This window comes from Oncorhynchus keta, chromosome 17 (assembly GCF_023373465.1).
Source record: "Oncorhynchus keta strain PuntledgeMale-10-30-2019 chromosome 17, Oket_V2, whole genome shotgun sequence".
NCBI lineage: Eukaryota > Metazoa > Chordata > Actinopteri > Salmoniformes > Salmonidae > Oncorhynchus > Oncorhynchus keta.
Genome location: NC_068437.1, coordinates 9732789 through 9750640, shown reverse-complemented (window position 1 = coordinate 9750640; position 17852 = coordinate 9732789). Strand labels below are relative to the sequence as shown.

At 42.5% G+C, this 17852-nt stretch overlaps 1 protein-coding gene across 11 annotated transcripts in view; it reads right to left on the bottom strand.

The window, feature by feature from the left end:
• myo9ab (myosin IXAb) overlaps window positions 1-17852 on the bottom strand; it is a 229007-nt gene that overhangs the window by 62042 nt on the left and 149113 nt on the right. For all 11 annotated transcript variants that reach the window (XM_052465410.1, XM_052465411.1, XM_052465404.1 and 8 more), the window contains one exon: window positions 6822-6943. In XM_052465410.1, coding sequence (XP_052321370.1) covers window positions 6822-6943 — 122 coding nt within the window. The remainder of the gene's footprint in view (window positions 1-6821; window positions 6944-17852) is intronic.

Here is a 17852-nt window from a genome sequence, read left to right as displayed (position 1 = left end):
TTGGGTATGACATTTTAACCTGTTAGAACTCTAGGGGCAGTATTTCATTTTTGGATAAAAAGACGTGCCCGTTTTTAGCGCGATATTTTGTCACGAAAAGATGCTCGACTATGCTTGGAATTGATAGTTTTGGAAAGAAGACACTCTGACGTTTCCAGAACTGCAAAGATTTTCACTGTGAGTGCCATAGAACAATATCTACAGGCAAAACCAAGATGTTTGAGTGACCAGGAAATCAACAGGATTTTTGAAGGCACGTTTTCCATGATCTCCTTATATGGCTGTGAATGGCACAGGAATCAACGGACACTTCCTATCGTTTCCCCCAGGTGTCTGCAGCATTGTGACGTATTTGTAGGCATATCATTGGAAGATTGGCCATAAGAGCCTACAATTACCAAGTGTCCCGCATGGTGTCTGCGTGGAAATTGGTGCGCAAAAGTCAGGTCCCAGTATTTTTCCATCCGAATCAGAGAAGAATGCACGTGTCTAGGACTGGCATTTCAATGAAGAGATATATGACCAAACACCTTGAGGATTGATTCAAACAACGTTTTCCATGTTTCAGTCGATATTATGGAGTTAATTCGGAAAAAGTTCGACGTTTAGGTGACTGAATTTTCGGTTAGTTTCGGTAGCCAAATGCATAGTAACAAAACGGAACGTTGTGTCCTACACAAGCATCTTTCAGGAAAAACTGGACATCTGCTATGTAACTGAGAGTCTCCTCATTGAAACATCTGAAGTTCTTCAAAGGTAAATTATTTTATTTGATCCCTTTGCTGGTTTTTGTGAATGTTGCGTGCTAAATGCTAACGCTAAATGCTACGCTAGCTATCACCACTCTTACACAAATTATTGATTTTCTCTGGTTCTAAAGCATATTTTGAAAATCTGAGACGACAGGATTGTTAAGAAAAGGATAAGCTTGAGGACAGGCATATTTATTTCATTTATTTTGCAATTTTCAGAAATCGCTAATGTTGCGTTATGGTAATGAGCTTGAGGCTGTAGTCACAATCCCGGATCCGGGATGGGGCGGCCTAACAGGATAAGCTTGGCAGCCCTGTATTTGGGGGAGATTCTCCCGTTCTTCTCTGCAGATCCTCTCAAGCTCTGTCAGATTGGATGGGGAGCGTCGCTGCACAGCTATTTTCAAGTCGTCCCAGAGATGTTCGATCAAGTTCAAGTCCAGCCTCTAGCTGGGCCACTCAAGGACATTCAGAGACTTGTCCCGAAGCCACTCCCGCCTGAGGTCCTAAACGCTCTGGAGCAGATTTTCATCAAGGAACTCTATCTTTTGCTCTGTTCATCTTTCCCTCGATCCTGACTAGTCTACCAGTAACTGCCGCTGAAAAATATCCCCACAGCATGATGCTGCCACCACAATGCTTCACCGTAGGGATAGTGCCAGGTTTCCTCCAGACGTGCTGCTTGGCGCTCAGGCCAAAGAGTTACATTTTGGTTTCCTCAGACCAGTGAATCTTGTTTCTCATGGCCTGAGAGTCATTTAGGGCGGTCGTGTGCCTTTTACTGAGGAGTGGCTTTGTCTGGCCACTCTACCATAAAGGCCTGATTGGTAGAGTGTTGTAGAGATGGTTGTCCTTCTGGAAGGTTCTCACATCTTCACAGGGGAACTCTGGAGCTCTGTCAGAGTGACCATCGGGTTCTTGGTCAACTCCCAGACCAAGGCCCTTCTCTCTCGATTGCTCAGTTTGCCCGGGTGGCCAGCTCTAGGAAGAGTCTTGGTATCCCTTCTTTCTTTTCTCTCCAAAACTCTTGAACGTGCCGTCCTTGGCCAGCTCTCCCGCTATCTCTCTCAGAATGACCTTCTTGATCCAAATCAGTCAGGTTTCAAGACTAGTCATTCAACTGAGACTGCTCTTCTCTGTATCACGGAGGCGCTCCGCACTGCTAAAGCTAACTCTCTCTCCTCTGCTCGCATCCTTCTAGACCTATCGGCTGCCTTCGATACTGTGAACCATCAGATCCTCCTCTCCACCCTCTCCGAGTTGGGCATCTCCGGCGCGGCCCACGCTTGGATTGCGTCCTACCTGACAGGTCGCTCCTACCAGGTGGCGTGGCGAGAATCTGTCTCCTCACCACGCGCTCTCACCACTGGTGTCCCCCAGGGCTCTGTTCTAGGCCCTCTCCTATTCTCGCTATACACCAAGTCACTTGGCTCTGTCATAACCTCACATGGTCTCTCCTATCATTGCTATGCAGACGACACACAATTAATCTTCTCCTTTCCCCCTTCTGATGACCAGGTGGCGAATCGCATCTCTGCATGTCTGGCAGACATATCAGTGTGGATGACGGATCACCACCTCAAGCTGAACCTCGGCAAGACGGAGCTGCTCTTCCTCCCGGGGAAGGACTGCCCGTTCCATGATCTCGCCATCACGGTTGACAACTCCATTGTGTCCTCCTCCCAGAGCGCTAAGAACCTTGGCGTGATCCTGGACAACACCCTGTCGTTCTCAACTAACATCAAGGCGGTGGCCCGTTCCTGTAGGTTCATGCTCTACAACATCCGCAGAGTACGACCCTGCCTCACACAGGAAGCGGCGCAGGTCCTAATCCAGGCACTTGTCATCTCCCGTCTGGATTACTGCAACTCGCTGTTGGCTGGGCTCCCTGCCTGTGCCATTAAACCCCTACAACTCATCCAGAACGCCGCAGCCCGTCTGGTGTTCAACCTTCCCAAGTTCTCTCACGTCACCCCGCTCCTCCGCTCTCTCCACTGGCTTCCAGTTGAAGCTCGCATCCGCTACAAGACCATGGTGCTTGCCTACGGAGCTGTGAGGGGAACGGCACCTCAGTACCTCCAGGCTCTGATCAGGCCTTACACCCAAACAAGGGCACTGCGTTCATCCACCTCTGGCCTGCTCGCCTCCCTACCACTGAGGAAGTACAGTTCCCTCTCAGCCCAGTCAAAACTGTTCGCTGCTCTGGCTCCCCAATGGTGGAACACGCTCCCTCACGACGCCAGGACAGCGGAGTCAATCACCACCTTCCGGAGACACCTGAAACCCCACCTCTTTAAGGAATACCTAGGATAGGATAAAGTAATCCTTCTCACCCCCCTTTAAAAGATTTAGATGCACTATTGTAAAGTGGCTGTTCCACTGGATGTCATAAGGTGAATGCACCAATTTGTAAGTCGCTCTGGATAAGAGCGTCTGCTAAATGACTTAAATGTAAATGTAAATGTTCCAAACTTCTTCCATTTAAGAATGATGGAGGCCAATGCTGCAGAAATGTTTTGGTACCCTTCCACAGATCTGTGCCTCCACACAATCATGTCTCTGAGCTCTAAGGACAATTCCTTTGACCTCCTTCTGACATGCACTGTCAACAGTGGGACCTTATATAGACAGGTGTGTGCCTTTCCAAATAATGTCCAATCAAACAAATTTACCACAGATGGACTCCAATCAAGTTGTAGAAACATTTCAAGGATCATCAATGGAAACAGGATGCACCTGAGCTCAATTTCGAGTCTCATAGCGATGGGTCTGAATACTTACCTAAATACGGTATTTCTGTTTTTTATTTTTGAAATAAATTAGCAAAGAAATCTAAAAACCTGTTTTCACTTTGCCCTTATGAGATATTGTGTGTAGATTGATGAGGGAAATATTTTATTTAATACATTTTAGAATAAGGCTGTAAGGTAACATGTGGAAAAAGTGAAAGGGTCTGAATACTTTTGAAACTGTATGTGTACTGGTCAAAAGTGTAGTATTTGCTGCCATATTCCTGGGATGCAATGACTACATCAAGCGTGTGACTCTATCAACTTGTTGAATGCATTTGCAGTTTGTTTTGTGTTTCAGATCATGTTGTGCACCCCAAAAAATGAATGGTAAAAAAAAGTATTGTCATTTTCGAGACACTTTTATTATAAATAAGAACAAAATGTTTCTGTTATAATCTGTTATAATTCTTTCTGTTATAATCTCCACCCGGCACAGCCAGAAGAGGACTGGCCACCCCACATATTCTCTCTCTAATTCTCTCTTTCTTTCTCTCTCTCGGAGGACCTGAGCCCTAGGACCGTGCCCCAGGACTACCTGACATGATGGCTCCTTGCTGTCCCCAGTCCACCTGACTGTGCTGCTGCTCCAGTTTCAACTGTTCTGCCTTATTATTATTCGACCATGCTGGTCATTTATGAACATTTGAACATCTTGGTCATGTTCTGTTATAATCTCTACCCGGCACAGCCAGAAGAGGACTGGCCACCCCACATAGCCCGGTTCCTCTCTAGGTTTCTTCCTAGGTTTTGGCCTTTCTAGGGAGTTTTTCCTAGCCACCGTGCTTTTACACCTGCATTGTTTGCTGTTTGGGGTTTTAGGCTGGGTTTCTGTACAGCACTTTGAGATATCAGCTGATGTACGAAGGGCTATATAAATAAATTTGATTTGATTTGATTTGATTTCTGAACACTTGTAGATTAATGTGGATACCACCATGATAACGGATAATCATTAATGAATCGTGAATAATGAATCGTGAGAACGTTTGAGGCATAAATATCATACACCCCCAAAAAATGCTAACCTCCCCTATCATTGGTAATGGTGAGAAGTTAGCATGTCTTGGGGGTATGACCTTTGTGTGTGATCTTTCCAAATACTTATGACACCTTAAAAATGGGGGGACTAGATACAGTACATAAAGTGCTTTCATTTCTAAACAGTAAAACAAATATGTATGAAAATACCCTCAAATAAAAAAGGTGACATTCTGTTCTGTCGCCTCATATGAAACATTTGAACTCGAAAGCAAATGAACAGTTTTAGCTTTACTATCCAAATAAATATGTTGGGAACTGTATACCAAAAATTATAAGCCTATGGTATACCGGGGTAAATTGGTGTCAGCTTTTTCTATCATACACATTGTCGCAAACTTTCGCCCTTTAGCTAAAGCATGCTATGGGACTCTGCTCTGTACAAAGTAGCGTGCTTCCTTATTAAAGTAAACTACATGCCTCGGAGGCTATGACACATCCTGGCTCCCCTTGGGGTCAAAGAACGCGTCACTTGACCGTTATAAATGGACTAACCTGTAGTAGGACCCCTGGAAGCAAATGCTATCCTTGAGAGAGTCTGATTGCTTCAGCTAGCTTGCAGTCTCTTAGCTATAAATTATGAAATCTTAAGTGGGTTCTGGGCTGCTTCATAATGATTACCATCGCGTTCCTCCGTATGATGAAATAAATCACGTGAGGGGCCCGGGAGGGAGGCCTTTAAGAGGGGGAAAAAGATCCCTCGTTGACCTTGTGGCTCTGGGAAAGCAGTCCCCACACTCATTCATCCACTTGTTATTACATCCAGATGAGTGTTCAGAGCTAAGTGGTTAGCAGCGCTAATAGCTAGGTTAGCTAGCTTAGCATGGCTAATACAGTCATGGTGGTCCTGTGTGTTTTTGTGTGCATGGCTGACTTTAATTTATGTGGGATTGAGATGGTATTGTGAAGTGGCCTGTGTGAGAGAGGCTTTTAAAAAGGGCGAATGAAAGCATACATGTGTCCCAAAAAGGCAAATGTATGAATGCGTATCATTTTTATGTGCTTATGTTAGCCTGGCTAAAGCTGTAATCAATCGAGCATTTCGCTAGTAATGAAGAGAGCCTGATGTATTCCTCATCTCGTCCCTCATCTCGTCTGTAATCTGCGGGACGACTAAGTAGGGAGACTAAGGTCACTATAAATGTGTAGGTCCATCAATTTAAACAACTTGGTTTTATATTGGCTTTGTTCTAAAGACGTTAGACATACAGTCAGGTCAAAATTTATTGGCAATAAAAGACTGTATAAAATAAATAATACAAACACATACTGTATGCAATTTATTTTTGAAAATTATATTATTTTATACTACCGTAATACATTTGCTCAGGAAGTAATACAAAAAAAATATAGGGGTAAAAATGATTCATTTTTGCACTATTTTTACTTGTCTTATTTTTTTCTTAACTCTGCATAATTGGGAAGGGCTCATAAGCAAGCACAGTAAAGTCTACAACCCGCTGTATTCGGTACATGTGACAAATAAAATTGGATTTGATTTCAATACTCCAGCACCCTCCCCTTGCGGGGATAATGACACAGCCTATTTTCCTCAAACATTTTATGAGATTGTAGAACACTTTGGGAGGGATCTTAAGCCATCCCTCCATACAGATTTTTTTCCAGGTCCTTGATATCATTTGTCTGCGCCTATGGAGTGCCCTCTTCAATTCAAACTGCAGGTGTCATCCAAAAACAGATATTTTGCTTTCACTGGTCCTGGGGGCCCTTGCTAAGGTCAACAGCATTATGAACTTTACCAAGTGCCAGGACATTTTAGCCAACAACCTGGTTGCCTATGCCAGGAGGCTGACACTGGGCCATGAGTGGATCTTCCAGCAAGACAAAAACACCAAGCACACATCACAAATCCACAAAGAAATGGTTAATTGACCACAAAATCATCATTCTGCAGAGGCCATCTCAGTCTCTGGACACGGAACCCCATTGGAAACCTGTAGTTTGAATTGAAAAGGGAAGTCCATAAGAGCAAACAAAAGATATAAAACCAGCACCATCTTCTGGGCCCTGCCTAATCCTTCCCAACTACTATGTTCTTAGGAGCTTGAGGACACTCAAGAACAAACCCTTTTTACAGGTTTTGGAAAAAAAGTACACATCTTAATGTGACATTGCAGGAAACTGCCCTGAGGTATTGCTTTAACTAGGACAGAGGTGTATCATTTTTTTTTTAAAGGATGGCGAAAAGAGAGCGGCTTTGACGTGACAGCTCACATACTTGCACTCTTCATCCAGCAGGTGGAGCAACGCAGTGGGCTTCTTGCTGATGAGGTTGATGCAGCCGGTGTTGTCGATGTAGTCGATATTGTGCCAGCTGATGCCCTCTGCCCTGTACTCCTCCTGAGGGGGCAACAGTGATGTGGTGTCAGAAATAGTGCTCATGGTAAAAGTTGTTCACAAATCATCCAATACGTAACATTTCACCTTTGGGACTCAATACATTTTATTCAATTAATGTGAGTGTCAAGTCAAAACTCTGGGGAATGCAGCAGAGAAACAACATGTTTGAACAGTACATTCATCACACTTGTTATGGTACATTCTGATAACTTTAAAGAAATACTTCAGGATTTTGACAATGAGGCCCTTTATCTACTTCCCCAGAGACATATAAACTCGTGAATACAATTTTTAAGTCTCTGCGTGCAGTTTGAAGGAGGTGGCTAACCATCGCTAGCGCAATTGCTAACAAGCGTAAGCACAACGACTGGAAGGCTATGGTGTGTGCTAGGCTAACATATGGAATTGTTTTAAGCTGGTCATACCATGGATCATTGAGCCATTCGATTCTTTATTTTAGGACCACTTTAGGTATACATTTTTTTTATAAAAAGATTATTCGATAAAATATTGAGTTTGGTCTTTACTACTAGCCCATAAAAACGCATTGAACAAGACATGAATAAATGGCAAAAAATATATATTCCTTATGATTCATTTTTTGACTAAGGTTTTGAAGTATCTGTCTCAGGAAATGTTTGTTTTTTTGGACACATATTTTGTTGGCACAAAACTACCTCCAACCCTTCGTTTGTATGGGTTACCTTCAGATGAGTGCCGAGTGGATGATAGACATTTTCGGGAGAAGACCTATTTTCATCCATGGTCAGACAAACACCATTGCAGCCCGGCCACCTTCCACCGCAGATGCGGCAGGCTGGCATAGACTGATGCGGTGGATTGCCCAAACCTGATATCTTTAGCTTAAACTGATGGATTTTGATAGGCGATTTTTGTATTATATTACTTAGATTGACGCATAGGTCTCCAGTGTGTCCACCTGTGAACAGTCCCCCCACCCCAAAAAAATGAGGGAGAGACTTTTTACAGTGTAATGTCACAAAGAAAGTCTGGAAAACCACCAGCTTATGACACCTGGAACCCAGTGGAGTTGGGGGGGGGGATATAAAACAGGTTTAGGGGTGCAGGTCACATTTGTTAGCTGGGTGTTCTAAGCCCCTCAGGCTCTCCGACTACTGTAGTATGACCCAGAAGCCCTGTGGGAGTCATCGTGTGCGTCTTTGGGTCAGACACCATCACAACAACAGAGGACCAGGAAGTGGAACTAGCCGGGACGCCCATCTCCGCGGCTAGCAGGGCTAGCTGTCTAGTGTGGCCAGCTGAAGCAGGGACATGCTTTCATGTGTGTTACTTGACATGCCTACCCTTCCTTTCTCTTTCTGCGGTCTAAACCCTAGGTGGCAAGCACACAAAGAAAAGCCTTCTTAACATGCAGTACTTGTAGAAAAGAGATTGTGGAAAAGGAAAAAGGAACCAGAAATGACAAATTAGTCATTAGTGTGTGTTTTAGAGGAAATAAGCCTTTCTATTCCTCAGCCCAAGTGGCAGCTAGAGGCAAACTATACCCATGAAATTGTACATACAACTTACTCACATCATGAAGCATTACGATACCGTCTCATTATGACAGTGCTCCGGTGTTAACTTCTTGGATATAGGAGGCGCACTTTTAATTTATGGATAAAAAAATGTTCCCGTTTTAAACAAGATATTTTGTCACGAAAAGATGCATATAATTGACAGATTTGGAAAGAAAACACTCTGACGTTTCCAAAACTGCAAAGATATTGTCTGTGAGTGCCACAGAACTAATACTACAGGCGAAACCAAGATGAAATTTCATACAGGAAGTGCCCCAGATTTTGAATGTGCTGTGTTCCAATGTCTCCTTATATGGCTGTGTATGGGTCACGAATGAGCTTAGACTTTCTGTCGTTTCCCCAAGGTGTCGACAGCATTGTGACGTATTTGTAGGCAAATCATTGGAAGATTGACCTTAAGAGACTACATCTACCAGGTGGCCGCTTGGTGTCCTCCGTTGCAATTATTGCGTAATCTCCAGCTGCGTGTATATTTCGTTTGCTTCGAGGAGAAACACAGCTGCCACGAATGATTTATCATCGAATAGATATGTGAAAAACACCTTGAGGATTGATTCTAAACAACGTTTGCCACGTTTCTGTCGATATTATGGAGTTAATTTGGTAAAAAGTTTGGCGTTGTAGAGACTGCATTTTCTGATTTTTTTCTTAGCCAAACCAGATTTCTCCTACACAAGTAATCTTTTTGGAAAAACTGAACATTTGCTATCTAACTGAGAGTCTCCTCATTGAAAACATCCGAAGTTCTTCAAAGGTAAATGATTTTATTTGAATGCTTTTCTTGTTTTTGTGAAAATGTTGCCTGCTGAATGCTAGGCTTAATGCTATGCTAGCTATCAATACTCTTACACAAATGCTTGTGTAGCTATGGTTGAAAAGCATATTTTGAAAATCTGAGATGACAGTGTTGTTAAGAAAAGGCTAAGCTTGTGAGCCAATATATTTATTTTATTTAATTTGCAATTTTCATGAATAGTTAACGTTGCATTATGGTAATGAGCTTGAGGCTATGATTACGCTCCCGGATACGGGATTGCTCGACGCTAGAGGTTAATCTATCACAAAAGACAAAAAGTTCAAAATACATTTTTATTTTTAGAATTTTCAAAGAAATTCCAACCTGGGACATGACAAATCTGAACTAAACACAGGGCAAAGCAATCAAGGCCTAAACCTTCCTGTATTACAGAGGGGAACATAAGTTCTATGTGCAACAGAGCTTTTCAGGGGTTATGGCCGTATCATCTATTACTGCAGTTTGTGCTCTCTTCCTGTGCTCAGTCTCTCTCCCCCTCTCAGTCACTTGCTCTCTCTTTCTCTCACTCTCTCCTCTTTTTCACTGCTCTCTCTCTCTCTCTGCATCGTATGCTGTATTGTACTTGGCAGGCTGCCCCAGTGTTAACGGCCCAGGGCCGTAGGGGACAGAAGCAGGCGCTCTCTCGTTACTATAAAATGAAAGGGTGGTTTATTGAAGTGTAGGGAGGAATACTGGGTCTGTAGAGTGAGTTGGGGAGCAAGTTATGGTGATTCTTAAACCTTTAGAAGCAGCTACAGTATAGATACAGAAATGTGAGTCATGGAGCATCTCTGTATAGCCTGATCCCAGATTTGTTAGCGCAGTCTTGCCAATGGGAGTTGGAAAGAGGCAACGTAAGGATGAATAGATCTGGGATCAGGCTATCGCTGTTAGTGAGGGTAGTTTTCTTTCTCTGTACTCATGATTTAGATCAGAGAGGTCTGAAGGAGTCAGAGGATTGGGACTTACGACGGGTCCACATGACTCATGGTGATGACGTACTCAAGGCGTGAGCTGAACTCGCTGACCGGCAATAGTAGCCACAGGGTTGGAATAAGGTGGTACCGGTAAAGCTAATGAAATCCTATCAAAATTATGCCCATTTTCCATTTCATTACGTTTACAGACTTAAGTGGGCGGGTGATGCATTATGAATGCACTGACATTCCATTTACACAATTATTCATCGAAAAGGCAGGATCGAATCGCCCTCTGATTTCAAACACAGATACCAGAGCACAGATGTGTTCTTGAAGTTGGCGAGAAGTCTCTATATCTCAGGAGAGTGCGTACATGTCATACACTGTTTGCATAGAGGCTGTGGTCAAGTGCTTTTGAGCTCGGATACGTCTGTAAATCATTTTCATACGGAGCGTAAATTAAGGAGCAATTGGCATGGCGGTGTAAACATTGGAGTCGGGCCCTTGTGGGTAATACTATTTGGTGGGGTCCTATTTGCTTTGGCCACTGTTCAAATGTAAACCCTCAAATACTCGCTGCTGATAAGAGTAACTGATTGGTTGGAGAGGTGAGAGAAGGCCCAGTGTGGGGGGAGAGGACTATGACTCATTGTTGCATGTCATCACCCTAACAATTCAAGTTAGGATTTGGGGAGGATAAACTGGATAGCTGATCCTAGATTGAGCGCAAGCAAGGGGGAGTAGAATAAATTGACCCTACACACTAATCTGAGGTAATTTTTTGCATTTCATCAGGATCTTATCAGATTAGGATTTGGAGGAATGGACCCAGAACAAGGGAGGGGGATTAGAAGTGTGTAGTATTTTTTGTAATTCAAAGATCAGAGGGAGGGAGGGGACATGACCACACCACTATTCACAAACACAAATCATTCAGAATCTGGCAACCCTTTACACAAGGCCTGGTACTCAATTCAACCTCCACAGTTTCTATCGTAAAATAAACTCACATATGAAAAAAACAATAACTACGCAGGGCCAAACTTGTGGGTGAACTTATAATAAACTTGAACCCCCTTAAAGCAACATTAGGGGTGATGTTTTTGGGGTAAATGCTTAAGTGGCAGTTTCCTACTTACTAGTTTAGTTGGCCATCACAAGGACCAGGTCCCGATCATGTGTCAGAATGTTATGGCAAAATTTAGATTTCCACCTAAATAGACATACCCAAAAGTTATTATTTTCATGAGATAGCCATAAACAATAACGAGTAGCGCGGCATTGTTCCAGAAAGGTCTGGAACGAACCTTTTCTGATAAAGATAATTATACATTGCTGAGGTGTACTCACTTTTGAGGACAAAAACGCAAGGAAATAATACAAATATTAATGAAACTATAAACAACTTTTTTTCTATTAAACACAAGTGGGGGTAATAGGGACTTGAAGTACCTGAAATGCTTTCTAAATATAGCAACAATCAAATTACAAATAACTTCTAAGATTTCACCTTTCTTATAAACTGTAAAACAAACATGATCACATTAAAGTGACAGTACACATTTGGCCGCATTTCATAGAACTGACAACAGAGCATTTTCTGCCAAGCCTCCTCTGAGCGATGCAGACACACCATTAGAATGTTTGCAGAGTCGTTACAACTTCCGCTTTATACACAAAAGTGACTCCGTCCCTCTGCGACCAAGAGAAAGTGGCCGTGTTTCAATTTCTACTAAATTGATTTTCTAATTATTCACAATGAGAGCGCCAAATCTGGCTGAAAATAATCACAGCGAGACAAAACCACGATCGATCACATTGCTGAACTGTCCCCTTTCATGTGGATTATGTGTATGTGTTGTTTCTGTTATCACAGGTGCACTTCGGTGCAGCTGTGATAACCTCTGCAAATCTGTGCACGCCACCAATAATCTTTGATTTGATATGCCGTCTCCCGGGCTGGGCTCTGTCGATTCTTTGTCCAGGTAGGCCAGAAAATGCGATGTCTTTGCTTTGCTGACAGTGGTAGCAGGAAGCAGGCAGATGAGGCTTTCCAGTACTGGACCCTGCGACGTTCACAGAGCGTTTTGTACACCAGTCGGAACCGGCCCAGAACTTCTCAAAGTCCCCTTAACATCAAAGAGGTTTAAGAACCAAAAATTAGGTATGATGATAAGATCTACAGTATAGGCCTAACAGAAAAACACTGACTTCATAAGAATTACTAAAGGCTTGGTTGGTTTTAGCTACTGTTATGTTTGACAGGGCCTTACACAACAATGTTTTCCATGACAAATGACACATTTTGTTTCACACCCGAACTCATATTAATCAACACTGTACAAGCTGCATTTGTTCAGAAAATCATTTTGTATTATTTCACTTCATATCAAATGTTCCATTTTATGATAAAAGAGCAATTAGTGCATTTCAAAAGTTGCTGTGAAGGCCCTAAACTGGGCTAAAAACACTCTGTGTGTGTGTGGGCGCACGTGTGTTCCCAGCCCACAGAGTGGAGGTGACAGAAACAGATGACATATAACCACCAGCTGGCATTGTGAGCATCATTGTGAGTGAAGGGACATTAGCCCACACGTTTAAAAAAAACACACTGCTCTTTTTTCCCCTCCCTCTCCTCCAGCTGGCAGCGATGGGCCCGCCCGCCGACCTGCCACAGCCAATCGGGGACCGGAGAGAGGGAGACGAGCGGTGACAGCCATCGTGACACCATGTCGGTCCACCTGTCTGATCACAGCGTACATCTATCCAGCAGCAGTTTTAGGAGGTTACCATGAGAATGAGAGAACTACGGTGGTCGACAGAGTAGACGACCTAACACGCAGTGCACACCACATCCACTGCAGTGGTATTGCATGTGTATCAGAGATGTGTTGACTGCAGAACGAGGGCGCAGGGTATGTCATTGTGTTAAGGACAACTGAAGTGTTGCTCATCAGTTTCTCATCATGATAGACAGAGAGAGACAGACAGAGAATTACTGTGTTAATGAAAACTCAAGTGTCTCAGCCTCATCATGACAGCTCATCACACAGCCTAGGTCCTCCAGACCTAATTTATTCACGGGTGACATGCTAAATGCTAATCAAAGTACACCGAGGAGGTGCAGCCGGGTGATTGTCAAGCAAATAACGGTCGGTCAGACCTTTGGAACATCTTCATTTTAAAAAGTAGAATAAATCCATGTAATACAGCCTACACCTACACAATAAATCCATGTAATACAGCCTACACCTTCACAATAAATCCATGTAATACAGCCTACACCTTCACAATAAATCCATGTAATACAGCCTACACCTTCACAATAAATCCATGTAATACAGCCTACACCTTCACAATAAATCCATGTAATACAGCCTACACCTTCACAATAAATCCATGTAATACAGCCTACACCTTCACAATAAATCCATGTAATACAGCCTACACCTTCACAATAAATCCATGTAATACAGCCTACACCTTCACAATAAATCCATGTAATACAGCCTACACCTTCACAATAAATCCATGTAATACAGCCTACACCTTCACAATAAATCCAGTATTTATTTTAGGCAGGTCTAAAGAAAATGTAGTCTATTTCAGAAGAACAGAATAGTATACTCTTGAGTTGTCCTGATGTTATGCCCTGATCTGGCTATGCCATATGACTGTGGGCTACACTAGTTCATTTGGCAGGCAAGATTTGGTTAGAATTCCGTCACATTATTTTATAGTATGAAGAATACAATTGAACAAAGTGGAATAAAATAGAAAGGATATTTTCGCCAAACGATTTGCTCACATGCGGCTATTCTGTGTCGAGCGGTTAATGGTGAAATAGGTACCCCTATATGTTTCATTTAGAGTTATCCATGTAACTTTAGTTGTTCTACAAACGTTGGGCTATATGTTTCGATTTTTTTAATACACTGTAAGGCTGCATGATGCGAGTAAATTATGATTTGAAAAAAGTCGCTTGAAAAGCATGAGCTCTGTTTTGTTTTTGTGCAGGCTATACACACTCAGTCTCTCATTCACAATTTGACAAGCACTTGATAATGCCTCAGATTTCCCGGCGGCATCCCCTTTCTGTGGCCGTAATGCACCCTAAAAATATCCATGCCTTTTGCGGCCAGTGGCCGTTGTGCCCTTCACCATGATTACTGCGTGCTCGGAAGCACCTCTCACTCACATTGCTCTCCATCACATGATCGGGTCTTTTTCACAGGCTACAAGTGAAGAAAGACACTTTGGGGATGCAACTGCACGTATCCTTATCCAATTCCGAGGTGCATATTGAAGATATTGGAAAAACTGTCCACATTTACTTTTTGTCAGCCAACAAGATGAGTAGGGCTAACGAACAGCAAAAGCACTGACCTATGTCAATCTACTATCCCCCACAGTACAAAAGTCGACCTATTCCATTCTGTGCGAGAAATAAATATTCCAAACATAGTCTGGGACAGTTGTGGGATGCGATAAAACCCAAATTAATACAACCACTAGCATAAATAAAATCATTTTTACGCAATGAGGCTGACAAAGTTTAGCTTAAAATGTGATGTCCTATTAGACTATTTCTTCACATTATAAGCGCAGCAATGCGCACACGGCAGTTGACTATAAGCGCGAATGTTCCATTACCGGGAAAACACCATTATTAAAAAGGGTCTGTAAATGCAATTATGCAGGTAATGCTTTTATTATAAAAGGTGCATTTTTATGGTGAAAATTATCTTCCCCAAACTTGAAACTAACACACTGCTCATGTATGCCAGTTTGGCTCTACACCCCCTGTAAAGTGGATTAATATGCTACATTTTAAGTTATCTGGCCACTTTAGTTGTGATACAAACCGTATCAAAACATATATAGGCCTATGGGCTAGGCCACATGAGGTGTGCGACTATGATTCGAAAAAGTCAACAACAAAAAAAGGCATCGTTTCTTGCCTTACGCTGGGCATCCTTCACAAGTGAGAATATATCATTCACAAGTGATAAGCAATGTGCTTAATATTAGGAGAGTTGAGAAGTAAATATGGTAGGCCTAGCCTATAGAAAGCTGATGGGATCCTCCTCTTTTTAATAGAGGCCATCACTCTGATTTTATAGAAATGTTGGGCAACATGAAGTGTTTGATTATATTTTTTATTACATTTGCTTTGATGTCAGAGTGATTAGAGGGACAATAGAGTGCTGAGCACCAGGCCGTTAGCAAGTTTGGTAGCCTACTAATGACCATTAGCAGCATTAGAGCTTGGAGATGCCTAATTACCGTGACTAAACAGTCAAGTGGAATTTGACTGCCTTCATGACGCCAATGTGGGGGTAATACGGCCACCGCTTCAGCCCTACATGCAGTGTAGCGATGGTTGAAACAGAACAGAGAGATTCAACCACACATACATTATTCTACACTTAGACAAAGAGGGAAAGACCTAAGGTAAAATAATGATTACCTGATTAGATATGAAAACAACACTCAAAGACAATTACAGACAAAATCAATTGATCAATTGACAGAAGAGTGGATCTAAAAGGTCCTGCTTTAGCGCAACCACTTAGCAGCTGTGTGTGTGTATGTGTGTGTCCTTTCTGCCCTGCTATTTCACTGTAATGGCAGTGTCTTAGTAGATATGTGCACTAGTGCAAGTGGTGAGTCATGGAGTGGTAACACAGTACCGACACAGGTTCTGACGCAAATGACCGGTCACAGCAATGACAAGCAGCAGCTAAAGGACTCAGGGCTACCTTGAAAGAGAGATTTCTATCTCAATGGGACCAGGGCCTGTATCCACAAAGCGTCTCAGAGTAGGAGTGCTGATCGATGATCAGTTTTGATTTTTAGATCATAATAAATCATATTATATGGAAAGATCCTAGATCAGCACAACTCAGATGTATTGTGGATACTGGCACTGGTTAAATAAAGAATAAATAAATAAAAACATGCACCATAGAATTAATGCTCGCCTGGATGAACTATACTTCCTGGTACAGATAAAAAATAATACAAAAAATTAATTGGATGTTCTAAGTCCATAATAATGCTTAAACCACATCAGGAAAAAATGTTGAGTGTAGTTACCTTTTAATTCAAGTGCGCACCAGCAAGAGACCATTCTTTGGTCAGCGGGGTTTCTGTAGCGCACATGTGATCACAGAGTTTGCAAAACAAAAGGCCACTGGATTGATGCAAATAATCATGATATAATCCTGCCAGGTAGGCATAGTTTACCTCGTAAAATAACATTTCATTTAGAAGGTTTTTGGGATCATCTCAACAAGAAGGTTATCGTTAGCATCATCGCTAACGGCTGCACAAAGGGTAGACATACAAGCGCGCCACAGACACGGCCATTGACTGTTCAGAAGGTCGCAGGGAAATATGAATCGCTGACACATTTTGTTTACTGTCTCATGATAAACTGTCTTATGCTCAAATGAATACGTGTTCTAATAAGTTCAATCAATTTAGTCGATTTCCTACCAAGTATATTTTTGAATATTGTTGAATTCCGTCTGGATTCTATGGTAAGGCCCTACATAAGCAACTGAAAATACTCAAAAGTCCGCGAAATAAACTTACCCCACTGAAAAGTCTGCATAAGAAATTTAAAACACAGAACCTGAGTAAGAAACGTACCGCACTAAAAAGTTTTCCTAGTATGCCATAAGCAAATTAACAAACTCAAAAGTCCTCATGAGCCAGGCACTGGGGCGCTAGCCTAAAATAGGCTAAATGGGACATAAACCAAAACAATAAACACCATGCAGACAAAACATGAATAGAACAAGCCTATCTCCAGGTCATTATAAGTGGTAAACACAGACAGAGGGGAGACAGGCAGTGTTACTCGAGTCGGTAGCCAAGAGGGCCAAAACATCCTCATCAAAACCAAATCAAAACACCCCGCCTGGAAACCTCGAGTGCGTAAATTCCAGACCTCGTAAACCATGCTTTCACTGCATTCCTTCCGACGATGAAGAAATATTCCTTTTTCACAACACTATTCATTCTACGTGGTTGTCATCTACGGTTTCAATCTGAAGTGATAAAAAGCCCTATCATTTTTGGAGAAGTCATCTATAAACATAATGTTGTGGAATGTGGAGTAGATTCAATGCAGTGAGACGAACACACGCCCACTCTGAAGCTCAGACATACATATATGCACACACACACAGTATGACGCTAACACACACAAAGGCCGGGTGTGAGCGATTGTGTGCCCAGCGAATAAGACCAAGGTGAGGGTACTATAGAAAGGAAATGACAACACACCTCACAATAGCCATTGTGGAACTTGTAAACAGGCAGACCAGTCACTGCTTTCAGGTTAAGTGTTCACACATCTCAGCTAAAGATCCATAAGTCACAACTATAGAAATACATAATTACTAGAATGGACACTCGCATTCAAGTCAACATTCGCAGCTTCTATTTCTACAGTCACAGCATTGGATTGAATAAGAGACTTTATTGTCCACAAAACACTGTAGTCCAAACAACAGTTAAAACTTGTATGACTGAATGCGCTTTATTCTGTTGTTGACCTGAAGTGTGGTCCATAAGCACTGACACACACACACACACACACACGCACGCACACACACACA